Raw genomic sequence first — 15,529 nt, forward strand, 5'->3', positions numbered from 1 at the left:
TATGTCTGCGAAATTTGCATCTTAAATTTAAATGCATCACAATTGATGAAGACTATTTATGCGAAGATTTGCATCAGGCTGTGAACTCTGGCTGTTTATTCTCTAAACATATTTTAATTTCTAGTACATATTGCAATCGAAAACGACTTGCCAATTTTCTCCTAACGAAAATCTGGAGCTTCACTTTAAGAAGTGAAGAAGCGACAAAACCTGACACTCCAATTTAGATGCATTGCACCTCAAAATTTGTGTATAAAATCTTTACCCGTGTTATTTGAAAACTAATTATGTATATAATTTGAACCCGTGTATGTTCCTAGGAAAGTTTGCTCTAGAACGAGACCGTAACTCTATATTTTCTTCTACTTTCATTTAGAATAAAAACGAAACTGTTGTGACGGAAGCGGTAAAAATTGTAAGGGAATATCGACAGAAGAAGTTTATGTATAGCATGGAAAAGATATCTAAGGTAACTGCGTTGGTCCAAATATTTCCCGATTTTCCCTTCTTTTGTCATATAGATCGATCCAGTACTACCGGAATAGATATGTTCTCAATCGGGTTGTTTAAAACAATACCTCAAATTTAATAGAAACGTCAGCATAGTTAAACACTATGCATGCTCATCGTTTTCTTCTTCTTTAGAGTTATCTTTGTCGGCAATGAAAAACCATATTCAATTGCCTGACAGTTCCGGGAAGCATGTTTGTAAAGTAGAGATCGCTTAAAACTAGGACTAGTGAGACTATACAATTTAAACTTGATAGTATAAATGGATAATACAACTGCGTTAAAAGGGGATGCACATTTTTTTTTATTTAGCGTGTTATCTTTCATTTGTGATTCAAATCAATACTTCCAAGGCTTCAATAAAGTATACATATACACGGCATTTGGCTGGTCGAAAATTAGAATATACACTGCTGCATCATGAAGTAGGACATATTTACCGTTGCTAGCCAAACTGTTTTTATCAGCTATCATAAGTTCAATTTTAGAATTTTCGTTGTTTCATCGATATTCATCATTTCAGTATGTGCAAATCAAACTCCGGGAAGAACTGCCAGAGAAAACGGTACAACATATTGCTTCCTTTACGAAGGAATCCACCCGCATATGCTGGTTGATGAATATTCAGGATCCACCGATGTTCTTATCGTTTGGTCATGTCCGTAATATTGGAGAAGAGGGACCATGTACATTTGACAACACTTGTTTTTCATATTATACAAGTACAGGAATGTATGTGGATTTTGTGGTATGGCCAGCCCTATATCTGTGCGAGGGAGGCCCACTTCTGAGGAAAGGAGTGGCTCAAGGAACCAGTAATCCTCATGTGGTTGCTAAGGCTGCCAAAGCAAACGCTACAGAAAACAGTGGACGCTGCACTGGCAATGATGACTCTGGCAGATGTGGGGGAGATAAGTCATCACTATTTAAAAGAGTTACTGTGAAATTTATACACGAAAAACATAAATGTCGACATCAAGAATACGAAGGAGACAAAATGCAAAATTTGAAAGATGAGGAAGAGGAACAACAGAATGGTGAAGATAATACCAGACAAAACAGTGAGCATGCGAATCTCACTACAAACGATCCCTGGAGTTCGAAATCAGTCATTCACGATATTAAAAACATTAGTTTATCCAGAAACGCAAATATGTCTCAAATGAAAAAATATTCCTCAGATATGACTGATGTCGGGAGCTAAAGTCTATGTTCGTGTTCCAAAATGTACAAATGAATTGCACACCCATTCATTTGGGCCAGAGTAGACTTAAAAGGACAGTTGATGGAAACCAATATTTGTTTCGATAAAATCTGAAATCACATCTTTTTCAGATGTTATGCATATATATTTTGTTTCATTATTTTTTGTCCGTAATTGAGGGCTGGAGTTTTTGTCTACCTGATCTTTGGCATGATTGTAAACAAGATGTTGATTAAAATTGGAGTCTAAGGCTTGACCATGTTCACGAGTCTGATGGAATTTAGGTGGGATGTTCCATTAAAATGATCAGTTTCCACGGATATTCTGTTATCTTTCAGGTCAGGTGAAATTTGTATATATAGAGACTTTATAAACAAGTATGCATCCTTGTTCCATGACCAGCATGTAGAATCACCTATAGTTGTGTTAAGATATTTGAGAGGAATTATTTATTTAAATTAATCATTGGAATTACAAATTACTCATTGACGTTTGCGACTATATGCTACTTTACGGTTATTGAGAACTCATCCAAAGACATTCCGGATACATCATTTGGATACATAAAGAAATTTAAAAATTCTGTAATTCATTCGGAACATTCTATACTTTTTAGACATGTTGACGAACATTTAGTATTATTTGGAATTTAATTTACACTAATGTAAGTGTCTTTTGAATTTTAACTTTGTATTCTAGGGAATCAAATTTGTTTGTTGAATTTTACTCAAATTATTAGTTTCGCTTCCTTTCTGTTATATTGGTTAATGCCACACAACTGTAACATGTATCTTATATTTACTAGTATATGTTGACTATGGAGATAATGTTGGCGCTCTTCAGTGTTTTGCTAAATTAAAGTACTGAACGTACTAAATCAAAGCACTACAAGTACTGTATTTTGTAGAAGTATATCAACTAGACATCATAGTAAATTGTATTCTGTTGAGAACTATATATAATCATGTGACAGCATCCACTGAGGGCTTCATTCCTTAGACCCAAAGACCCCATACTGGGACAAATACACTACACATGAAGTGTCAAAAGAGATGTAGACTTGAAATCCCAGTGTGGCGATACCAGAGTAAGAAACAAAATGTTATACACGGTTCCTATTTATGCCTCATCCACTAGACGTGCCACCTTAAAGTCATTAAATGGAGTAATATGCATGCTATCATCAAATGCTTTCTGCATAAATCATATTTTTGTTACTTGTGTCATATGAGTAATAAATGCTTAACGTATGCACAGCTCTTTAAGTAACACACACACATTATATATATATATATATATATATATATATATATATATATATATATATATATATATATATATATATATATATATAAAAGCCTTTGTCCAGTAGAAATATCAAGACATTAATATTGGTCAAATCAGTAATTTCGCAATATGCCTTTGAGACCGCTAGTACCTTTCACTAGTTTCGTGTCAGATTCTTTCACATTTGTAATCATATTATATGTAACAATCCCATTCACGAAACTGCGTTTGTTGTCTTTGCTACAATTTAATCCCGACCATGATCATTCTTGTTCCAGTGGTGGTAAAATTAGCATTTTCAAAGTCATGCGTTTTGCTAGCCCAATGTTGCACGAGCAAATTGTTGCAGTAGAAAACCGATAACCTTGAGCTATCTGGCTATGGATGGAACCATAGCCATGGTATTTATAAAGTTGTACAGCTGATTGTGTAAGCGATTTTGAATGTGGAGCTCATACTTTGGATGGGAAGTGGTAGGACTCAGTAGAGTTTTATATAAAACAAACTGGGTGCAGATGTTAGTGATGACGTTGGTTCAGAGAACGATAATGGTTTCCTGTGTTGAGGTAAGGGTCTGCAGCGTAGAAGCGGGCTCTTGAGGGGTCCTTTGGCAGACTGGGAGGGGCGAGCCGTGCCTCGTGGATCCTTGACCATCGGATAGAGTAGTGGTCATCAACTGAGTTATATGTTCCGTTGTAAGTATTGTGCCTATCAAATTTCATTACACGTATGATAAATTTGCAATCTCTATTTTAATTGCTTTCTATTCTTATTAGAGATTGTAAGAGCGTGTCAAGCATATTTGTATCTAACATGGATTGCCTCCTGGATACATCCGGTACAATATAAGAGTTACTTGTTATGCAAACTGTAAATCAACTCAATCAATCTGCTGAAGAACGTTGAATTAAGATACATCGAGGTACCTCAAAGGCAGGTTTAATTATATTGTTAGGGTTTCCTCCTGAGGCGCCTCGTCTGACTGGAAGCAATTGATTGAATAAACATCACATTTATATATTAGGATCCCTCCAAGGGCCAAATGTGCAGAAATTTAACTTGTGATTATTGATAAGGAAATCCGTCGTCATCGTATTACGACTACATTTGCCACTGAGGCTGCCAAGCAAAGCAGGTCGAGTCAAAGTTCCTGAGTTTCCGCTGAACAAGTGCTATCTTGATGATCAAGATTTATGGGCAATTATTCAAATAGCATATGATCCAGGTTATGATGTTGTTATTCATGTTAGGTTGTTAGTAATTTTTCAAATTTGAATCCAAAACTCATGTCAATAGTTGTACATTGTTCTTGGCGTGTTTATTATTCCGCTTAGTACAGATTCAACAAACATAAATGCGTATAAAATCTCACGCCAGAGGTTTAGGGGGTAAGATACATGATGAACTCAACAAAGCTTTGGAAACGATTCTCGAGACGTTGGAAAAGTACACGAATGGAAGTTTCATGATGGACTCTTTGCAGATGATTGCAAGCAAAGCTTCATATTTCCCAATACAACCGTTTTTCTGGTCGAGCTTTATTCTTCCAACGCCACAGTGTATGCAACCACAAGTAGTAATACATTTAAGGAATACGGGCCAACTTCGAGATACAAACGGTACTTGGGCACATTCAGTTTTTACCGCATATAATTTCCTGTACATGTTAATAACATCAGTACGGTTGAACGACTCTCGGCTGGAGCCAATGTTAATTTGTATGTTGTGACAGTGGAACGAGTTCATATTCTCCCATTTAAATGCATTAATGTTTTCAAAAAAATACTCATTTTGTTTTTCTGTCTAAAGCTTCATTGCAAAACTCTACAGAAGAAAAAACAAAGTAATTGAATTTGTGATGTATTCCAAAACAAATACACAACCGTATATTCATAAATACAAAATAAAAATATTAAGGCGCACATAGCACCGCACAGCAACCATTGAACTTCGTCGAACGTTTAACATTATTTTAAAAACTAATTGTTATTTTGGTCTATTAAAATTGAAAGATAGTGACGTGAGTGAATACGCATTGCAGGAACTTTTACAGCTGGCCGTCAATAGAGGGATTGTTTTTGGTCGATTATACTCAATTCTGCTTTTTTGCTTATGATGCATGGATTTATTAGCTGTGTCTGTGCCGCACAAAGTACTAGTGACTTGAGCAGAGACGGACCCATGTTGAATCAGCTGCAAGTGTTTTTGTTCTGTCATTAATTGTTTGGAATCATAATGTGGTACAAATATTAAATCATTCAATTGAAAGTATCAACAAACAAAAAAAACGCCGTGGAAAGTCACATTCATTTCATTTTGAGCGCATTAAGGAGAATGCGTTTTTGCAGCTAGAAGTGTTGTCGAAATTACAGTACAATATTGCATTGTGTAATCAAGTTTTCGAACTCATGATACTGCTCATGTAATTCAAATTTGCAGAACTAGGAAGTACATTTTGAGGAAAGTCAAGATGATAAAATGTAAGTATATTTTCTTGCCATTCTTATTACCAGCTAAACAAGACATGTTTATGCCTTGTCACATGCATGCTCTTTGTAGGGTCCCCAACTATGTAATAACCTCTGTTGTAGTATGGCTTCTATCGCTAGCCTAAATTGGAAACATTGTATCAAAAATGTTACCCAAGAAAATTGCAAAGCAGCTGGTATGTGAAAGTCCATTCAGACAGCGGAAAAACGAATTCTTCGTCGTCTTGGCTTATTGATTCTGAGGCCCTTGTTTTTCTACCAAACCGTTTAACTGCATCTTTTTCGTAGTTTGAACCATTCCATTTGCGAAAAGTTACGAACCTTTCTCCTAAATAAAAATGTCCATCAGAACTGAAGTTTCAACACTTCGTCTCTCACATTTGCTATTGACACTCGTTTGCATGTTTAAAATTTTCGTCTATGACTCAGTAAACTAGCCCACATCGTTCAGTTTCTTGGCATCCGTCCGTCTACGAGAGACGATGGCATAGCTCCAAAGTACGCTTTTGCTTATCCTTCTTTTTAGCTCTCTTTTCAGCTTGCTTTATTCTTCTCTTTTCCTCTGCGTTTTGAACTCCCTGCCTGACAGCTAGACGCCAGCTGGAACGGTTGTTTGCACAGCTCTCCCAGTCGTTGACATTGATGTTTGCTGTCTTCATATCCTTCTTGCAAACATCTTTGTAGCGCAGATGTGGTCGTCCAGTTGGTCGTGCACCTTCTGCTAACTCCCCATATAACAGGTCCTTTGGAATGCGACCTGGGTCCATTCTCTTGACATGGCCGAGCCAGCGAAGGCGCCTCTCGCTGAGTATGGAGAACATGCTGTTCATGTTGGCGCGTTCTAGAACCTCTGTGTTGGGTACTTTGTCCTGCCACTGGATGTGCAGAATGCGCCGCAGACATCTCAGGTGGAAGCTGTTGAGTTTCCTCTCGTGTCTTGCATAGGTGGTCCATGTTTCGCTGCTGTAGAGAAGTGAGCTGAGCACGCACGCTTGGTAGACACGCAGTTTGGTCTTCTCTGTGAGGTTGGGGTTGTTCCAGACCCTCTGGTTAAGTCTGGCCATCACTGCTGCTGCCTTGGCAATCCTGCCGCCCACCTCAGAATCAATGGAGAGTGAGCTGGAGATGTTAGACCCGAGGTATGTGAAGTTCTCGACAACTTCCAAATTGTACCCATCGATGGAGACAGAGGGAGGGGAGTCTGTGTCCTGTGCCATGACATTTGTTTTCTTCAAACTGATGGTCAGTCCAAATTCCTTACATGCATGGGAGAGGCAGCATACCAGCTGCTGGAGTCCATCTTCCGTGTGTGATGTCAAGGCTGCATCGTCAGCAAAGAGCAATTCACGGATGAGTACCTCTGTGACTTTAGTCTTAGCACGGAGACGGGCGATGTTGAACAGCTTGCCGTCAGCCCTGGTATGGATGTACACTCCCTCGCTGCAGTCCTTGAATGCGTACTGGAGAAGCATGGAGAAGAAGATGGCAAAGAGCGTCGGTGCAAGGACACAGCCTTGTTTGACTCCGCTAACGACTGGGAATGCTTCAGATGTTGCGCCATTGAAGCACACTGTGCTGTGCATGTTCTCGTGGAACGACATAATGACAGCAAGCAGACGTGGGGGGCAGCCGATCTTCTGCAGGAGTCTGAAGAGTCCACTCCGACTAACCATGTCAAACGCCTTCGTCAGGTCTATGAAGGCAATGTAGAGGGGCATCCGCTGCTCGCGGCACTTCTCCTGCAGCTGACGTAGTGAGAAGATCATGTCTACAGTTGACCTGCCGGCTCGAAATCCACACTGGGATTCTGGGTAGACGCGGGAGGCTAGGATCTGCAAGCGTGCCAAGGCAACACGGGCGAAGGCCTTTCCGACGATGCTGAGGAGGGAGATGCCCCGATAGTTGTTGCAGTCGCTACGGTCTCCTTTGTTTTTGTACAAAGTGACGATGTTGGCATCACGCATGTCCTGTGGGATGTATCCCTGTTCCCAGCAAAGGCAGAGGAGTGTGTGTAGGGGCTGGAGCAGTGCTGGTTTTCCGCTCTTGAGGACTTCAGGCGGAATGCCGTCGCTTCCAGGAGCCTTCCCACAGGCAAGGCAATCGATGGCTTTTCCGAGCTCTTCCAGGGTGGGCTGTGTGTCTAGCTCCTCCATGACAGGCAGGTCTGGAATGGCGTCCAGGGCAGTTCCAGTGACATTGTTTTGGGTTGCATATAGCTCAAGATAGTGCTCAACCCATCGCTGCAGTTGTTTCCCCTGGTCTGTGATGACTTCGCCCGTCTTGGACTTGAGGGGGGCGGTCTTGTAGCTGGGGGGGCCTGTCGCTTTTTTGATACCCTCATACATTCCTCTTGTATCCCCGGTGTCAGCAGCTGTCTGTATACTGTTGCAAAGGTTCAGCCAGTAGGTGTTGGCACAGCGGCGGGCGGTCTTCTGGGCGTTATTCCTTGCAATCCTGAGGGCTTGTAGTGTTCTGGGGCTAGGTGCAGCCTTGTATGCCAGAAGGGCTTTCCTCTTTGCCTCAGTTTATCATCTCTAATTTCAAATAGATTCTTGAGTTCATCCAACAAATCTAATAAACTGAAACGGAAGGCGCCTACTACAAGAGTGTACATAGTTTGTTTACAAAGCAGTTCCTGATACACTATAATATATTTAGACGCACATGTGCAGCTGAGCAATATGGAAAAATATTGTACGATTCAGATGACGTAAAGTTAACGGAGATAATAAAATAAGCATATACTAGTATATTGGACTGAAACCTAAAATGTAATCGATGGTGGTCAGAATGACTGTAGCGTGCAGTAAAAATCTTACGTACAATATCCATGTCAAATGCTTACAATCTTACTCGGTCAAAGAAATAATGCATGAGTCTGTATCTATATGGATTTTCTCGAATGCTAAGAGCATGCCCAGTTCTCCCAATAAAATCTTGGCAGTAATTGACTACTCGCGGGAACGATATGCAATTCCTCTCATACAAATTATTTTCTTAGTGGTATTGTTCCAGCGAGAAAATGAACGTTCCAAAGTCAAATGGATGCATATTGAATGCCTTGGAATATCCGATTTTCTGAGATTTTAATTGCATCAACACACCATGTAGGGTCAGCAGCACCTAATCAAATTGTTTCATAACGAGTCTAACACAGGTGATTGTGAGTACGTTCTGTGGGTAAGGTAGATCGTTTTCTGATGAATCTCGTCAGCGGTTTAAATTCCAATGATACGTGTGGTTGCATTGTTTACCATTGTTATGACGAAACAAACAAACTGAGTAAAGAGTTTCTCGATTAATTAGCACTTGTTGAATCTTTGTACGTTAGAATCTCAGCTTCCTTGCAACTGTTGGCAACATCAACAACAATTTGTATTGGTACGTCTGTCTACGTACCAAATCATGTGAGAGAAAGAACATTTCAGCCTGGTGAAGTTCATTGGACGCCCTCCTGCTAAACTATACAAGTGAAATCGTTCTAGGTGCGGATAAATAAGTTTATCACGATACTCTCATTTAACGTTTGCAATCTGGGAATTCTTTTTGCAGATTAATCGCATTCAAATCACGTACGAGGTCCATGTTGGTGCATTGACGCGAATGGATATTGCATGATACATTATAAGCAAGAATATATCAGTGGCATGCAGCATTGGCAGAATCCTTTCCAGGATTTGGTCGGTTATTAGAATCAGTCATATCTCCAACCACGCTCCACTGTAATTGTACCTGTTGAAACAAATATTCGTTGTCACCTGATATTTACGCCATTGTCCCCAGGCTTGTTTACAAGCGTTAGCCTTTTTATGCTCCACAACACACGCTAGGTACAGAGTGTCGGAATGAATCCGGGTTATATTTGCAGTACGAGTTTTCATTCGACATCGCACACAAAATGAAGGCATGATGACAATTTATACCTAAATTGACATTTATCATTGAGTCAAAACTAAGAAAATGTTCCAATGCTTTTGCCGTGAATAATTTTTATATAAACACCGTTTGCATTAACAAAGTCCAGAGCAGCTAAATACGATGATATGTTTCCAAATTATGTTTACGAGTTACAAATATTGGCCTGGCTGGATCCGTAAAATCCAACTGTTGCTGAAACTGATAATCCGACTGTAAAATGGAATCAGCTGAATGTGACTGCATCATCCGAACACGATCATCCATGCTATGAGGTACTCAAAGATTTTAGTTAGGCGTTTGAGTAGTCGGAGACGTCTTCGTCGTCTGGCATTTAAATCTTTAGCACAGTTGAAGAAGCTCCTGAGATCGATGTCCTTGACACGAAGCACAATACTCCCGCCTTAAACAATACTTGCTAGATAATCCCAACATAATATCTTCCTGTGGCCGACATAAAAAACATAAAGGTTATCTGTGTAACACATCGATGCACGCATGACATGTCTAAAGTGGTTCGCGACAACTGTAACATGCTGCCGATATTTTGTAGGGCTGATGTGCATGGTCTTTCAAACATTGGATCTGGTGTGCCGGCGACATATGTGGGATGAGTTTCGAACAGTGTTTGCAGAAGATGCACAGTATCCAATCAGTTTCTTAACGATTGACTTGACCCGAACTTGCAGGTCGATCGGAGAAAACAATGATAAACTTATAAAAGGCAAAAACATGACAGTGATATCATATCACAGTAAGCAGCCGCTCGAACAAATGCAACTGATCCACAATGTCAGAGCCGGCGGTGAACGTATAAAACACTATGCTGCATTAGATAGTGACCACAAGTAAAGACCTCACAGAGGGTTTCAAACAAACGTTTGCACAGACATGAAACCAGCTCGTGGAACGCAAGGCAAGCAAAGGAAGAATAAAGTCGTTGTACAGCATTGAAAATCCAATAAATGCTGATCTTACCAGACCTCGCCACTGGGAGGAACTTTTGTCGAAACTATCATCTCAGACAAATAATGATGAAATGAAAATGGTATCGCCCATGTGGTAATTAAAATAGTATACTAGAATAGAGCAAGGCAGCCGTAAAGCGTGGTAGCTTTCGCAACTATACTTAATGTATCTGTAAAGAGAAACGTTGAAGTAGTCACGGAATTGTGACCACAGTTTACTGAAGCAGCAAGAAACAAAGAAAGAGTAATATTTGCAAGCTGAAATCACGTTCGGCTGAAACTGAGTCTTCGTATGAACCAGGGACAACATATAAACCCGGGCCATCATACGAACCTGGGTTATATGAACCCCTACGCCAGATGAAGTTGTTGATCATTGACATAATGACGTTGCCACTCGATTAGAAAGTCGTTTACCTCTATTTTATTCAACGCTGCCGTTGCTAACTCGTTTGGACGGCCCAATATTTGGACATCTTGCTGTTGAAGCAAAACATAAAATCACTTTTCGCAAATCTTCCTCAACCACTCCCTGCAATCATTTATTGATTTTGCATGGTCATTTAAAAACTACATTTGATTATATGCCTGTCAACATTTACGAACAAGACAGAACAGAGACTCAATGCAAAGTTTATGTGGATCTGACCAGATTTGACACCAAAGCCGATTTGAATGTGCTTACCAGCCGAGTTGTTGTTGACGTTGACATTATTTACTATTTGAAAATCAAACTGGAAAATGTAAAACATCCAACGAACTTTTATCCGAAGCAACCAGAAGCCAGCGCGGAAAAAACTAGTCCCAAATTACTGAAAATGAAGGAATCATAAACTTTCCTACGCGAAACGAATATGTTGACGATGTTGATGCTGCACCGATTGTTAACTTGGATATAAAGATGCCCTCACCACTATGCCTAGTAACTTCTTGCAGCCAAATTAAAGGAACGTGAGGAAAACACTAACTTTTTAATATTAGCAAATATTCGATTTGCTTTCCATCCTTTTAAACATGATTTTCATTGACCTGCACCTAGCATCTTAACGGTTTTTGCCTCAGGGTCATCCTTTATTATATGGAGTGGAATGGTGATAATGACAGATACCCAGTTTCCTCTCTGTATTCTGATGCCAATCTCACGAATCGACAGACTGCAAACATGTCCCGAACTTTTCATATATATGGCACCTGTGTCATTAGACGTCAGAAGAGACTCAGCTCAGAGGAATCAAGGTTTATTCAGACGGGATGAGGCTACGGAATTTACAGATGCGGTGTTGGATCGGCGGACGGGGGATTTTAACAATGCAGTTTATTTTGTTCGACGTCTTGATGAATCTCTGCGTCAGTGGTGCTACCACACCATCGTAAACGTTCCAATATAATTTTGCCAAGGGTCAAAAAGGAATCCTCCAGGTGTGAAAATGCAAGATCAAGAAAAGCTGGGAATGATTGCATTAGCAAGCATAAACGTTTTGTTGCCGTCTGCACTGTCAGGAGTGAAAACATTCGTAGATTATTTTAGAACAATGATGTAGATTTTACCGACAAATCAAAACAGGTTTAATTCCCAGACTGTTATGTCAAACCATCATATAATTAAATAAGAAGAGCAAAACCTCGACTGTTATTCAACAAGGACACACGTGTCCGTGTTACGCTCTTATGTGAAAATGAAATTAATCCTTTTTGACGTCAATTAAAAGCTCAATCAATATTGTGCTATGTAAAGGTGGTGTCATACCCACCCACACCAATTTCCAGAGACTTAAATAGTGTTCATAAAAAACACTTTTTATAATTAAATGGCAGCTGTACCAGTGTAAAAGAGTAGTCGGATTAGATAAAGTATTCTTTTACGCAGTTACACTACTATTAAAATAACAGCTGTGATAGACCCTCAAGGCCACCAACAAGAACAATATAATTTAAGAGAAACAACAGTTGAAAGATGAAATATTAAGAAAACCGTTTCACTTGCAAAGTACAAACGTGCGTGATTGTCTCGGCAGCAAATGGTACTGGAAAAATAAATTAATTACGGTTACATTAGAGACTGCGTATCTATTCGGAAATTTCGGAAGTCTCGGCGTAGCTGCCAATCTGTACTCTGTGGACACCAAAGATAAAAAAAAATCCCATGGCGGAATTTGAAACGTTGCAGATCGAAATAGAAACGTACCGATGATTCCATGCACATGTAGGAAACCGGGTTGCCAGCGACCCAAAACGTAAAACTGATTTGCAGGCATTGAAGATCGAGTTAACCTATATTTGGAACCTAACCTGGCACGGTGAGTAGTAATGAAAGTATAGGTCATATCATAATATACTTGTATCATAATAGTAGTTAAGTGGGGCACATTAGCGTCAATGGGAATTAGCATTACAGAGACCCCTGGGTCAGATTAGCGTCAAGGGAAAATTAACATGGAGAAAAATCGTGGGTCAGATTAGCGTCAAGGGAAATTAACATGGAGAAAAATCGTGGGACGGTTTAGCGTCAAAGGAAATTATACAGGGTGGGACTTTATAGCGTCAAAGGAAATTAAACATGGGATTTTTTAAATATTTTTAAAAAAAAATATAAAATAAAAAAAGGGGTAGGCAATTGAAAGGCTATCTCTTTTCGAGAAATATGGCTGGCCCTGAAAAGGGCCTTTGGGTTTATGTTAATGTATTCATTAATATAAAGGGCACCGCATTGGTCTTCTTCTTGTCCTTAGGCTGCGTCTTACTGTTGGTCCGTAAATCAGCACTCTTTTCAGGCATCCTTGTCTTTCGACGTAGATCCTACGTATCCACAGGCTGGTGTTTGTCCTGTGGACAACGGTCCATTTGGATCGGACATACATGAGCATGTCCGTCCGGAACATCATGGAAGACACAAGCGTAGAAGATTGCACATCGGTCCACATCTTGAAGCGACGAGAACAGGTGAATCAATGCACTGAACTGTGCTTATTTATAGGTACAGGTAGGATTGAAACGGATTGAGTTCATTCACCAATCCGAACACGCGTTACAAAATTCAGTCAGCCCGCATCCAATCCGAAGAGAGCAGTCTGTGACGTCTGTTGGTCTATATAGATTCGCTAGCGCTTGTGTGCAGTCAATCTATGCGACAGTGATTCAACATGACGGAAACTCAGAAAACGATCCATTGGGGTGCACCAACAGGGGAGACCGCCCAAGGGAACCCGGACTTACTTTCAGAAGAGGTGAATTGGGATTTTGTGGATTTTCTCTCCTCGCAAGAATTTGTTCCGGAACCTTCGTTACCTTCTTCATTACCGCAAGTGGAGAATTTTAGACAGAGACAGAAAGAAGAATTGGAGAAATTTATACAACGACAAAAGGAAGCGGAACAAGCTTTTCTCCTACAGCAACAGCAGCAAGAAGAAGAGGTAAGAAAAAAACAGCAGCAAGAAGAAGTAGCAGCAAAGAAACAAGAGGGTGAAAATCAAACGGTCACGGTACTGTTGGACATTTTAGCGGAGTTAAGAAGTCTGAAACAAATGTATCAGACTTCTTTATTACGACCGAAGAGAATACGACCTTCCCGAGCTAAACACGTCAACCCTGTGACTAAGCCTACCGTACCACCCTTAGTGATTTCAACCCAATCATTATCATCATCAACATTACGCAGTCCAGAAGTAGGCCTTGGCCGTGGCAAAGGCTTAAGGCAGTTAAAGTTGATTGCTTAAACTCACCCCTACACCATAAAGAAAAAAGGCCCTTTTCAGGGCCACCCACATGTCTCGAAAAGAAATACAATTTCAATTTGCCAATAACTAAAAAAAAATAACCCACCCATTTTACCCTTATAGTACGTGTCTTTTTGTATGAGTGCGTGAGTGTAGCTTCTTATTTTAAAATCATAACTCAAAGACACTTACCTTGTATCATTAATTTATTCTTTTCTCCATTTTTTACAATCCAATTCACAATTCACAACACAACACATTTTAAAAAAGTTCATTGACTTCTTCTTTCTCCTTGTTTAGTCTCTCTGTTTTTTAAATTTCTTCACCGTCTTTTCCTCATTTTCTTCCCTTCTTCTTTTCTTCTTCTCCTGTTTCTTTGCCTCTTGTAAATAGAATTGTCTTCTTTCTTCCTCTTCTTCCTCTGAAGAATCCCTCTCTTCTTCCGAAGAATCCCTCTCTTCTTCTGAAGAATCCCTCTTTTCTTCTGACTCCTCTTGTTTCTTTTTTGGGCAATCTGGAGACCAATGTCCTTTTTCTTTACAATAATAACAGGTATCTTGACTTTTGTCTTTTTTTGTTCTTTTTTGACGGTCTGGACACTCTGAAGACCAATGCCCTTTCTTCTGACAGATATAGCAAGTATCTTGACTTTTATCTCGAAAGGAAGGAGAGTAGACCGTGGGCTGGTCTGAAGAGAATTTTCTAATGACCCCTCGCAAAGCTCTGACGAAACGTTCCATCTGGGTAGTCTCTTCCATCGTTGTGCTTGGCTTGAGAGTGAAATGAATAGTGAAAGGACAAGACACACACCCTTTTATATACGCTAGTCTGCCATGACTATAAATTAGTCTATGGTGTTTAAACTTGAGTCATTTGACGTTTTGCACTAAAGATGAAACGATCCCATTCATTCGAGAAGAAAGAAGAAGAAGAAAGTAAGAGGCAGAAACGTGATCTATCGCCTCGAACCAGGGCTGAAATCTTGGCACAAATTCATGCCAGTGATTTTGAAGAGGACATGAGTGAACCAGAATTTGAAACCTCTAAACCAAGTTCACCACCCTTAGTCAACCCTGAAAAATACTATTCCATTCGAGTGACGGAAAAGCGCTCCTCTAGAAAATTTAGAACCACGGCTTACAAATACACGGTGAAGTTTAAAGATTTCAAGGCTGAAGTGCCGTTAGAGAAAGCAGAAGTCTTCATCACTGGGGTGTGGGATTCTTTGCTCACTGCACTCAAGCGACAATGTCAACCCAAAGAAGACGATCGCTTGAGACTTTCCATACAACACGACGGTTTGAAATCCCCTGTTTGGATCGAGTTTAGCACCCCTGCAGAATTGACCGCTTCCAAAGTCTTGGACAAGATTCAACACGTACAACAATCTAATGACCAGTTTGACATCACCGATGGTAAAGCCACACTGGACATGACCCACGT

The 15,529-nt window shown here is 40.0% G+C and overlaps 1 protein-coding gene across 1 annotated transcript in view; it reads left to right on the top strand.

Annotated features, from left to right (window-relative positions):
* The window catches only part of LOC149800339 (uncharacterized), a 52,684-nt gene extending 49,776 nt beyond the window's left edge, over positions 1–2,908 (top strand). Inside the window, exons 14-15 of the mRNA XM_089958391.1 lie at positions 377–469; positions 1,034–2,908. Coding sequence (XP_089814517.1) covers positions 377–469; positions 1,034–1,714 — 774 coding nt within the window. The 3' untranslated portion in view covers positions 1,715–2,908. The remainder of the gene's footprint in view (positions 1–376; positions 470–1,033) is intronic.
* Positions 2,909–15,529: the final 12,621 nt, after the last annotated feature.

Source organism: Sinohyriopsis cumingii, chromosome 5, assembly GCF_028554795.1.
Source record: "Sinohyriopsis cumingii isolate HCF-2022 chromosome 5, ASM2855479v2, whole genome shotgun sequence".
Lineage (NCBI taxonomy): Eukaryota > Metazoa > Mollusca > Bivalvia > Unionida > Unionidae > Sinohyriopsis > Sinohyriopsis cumingii.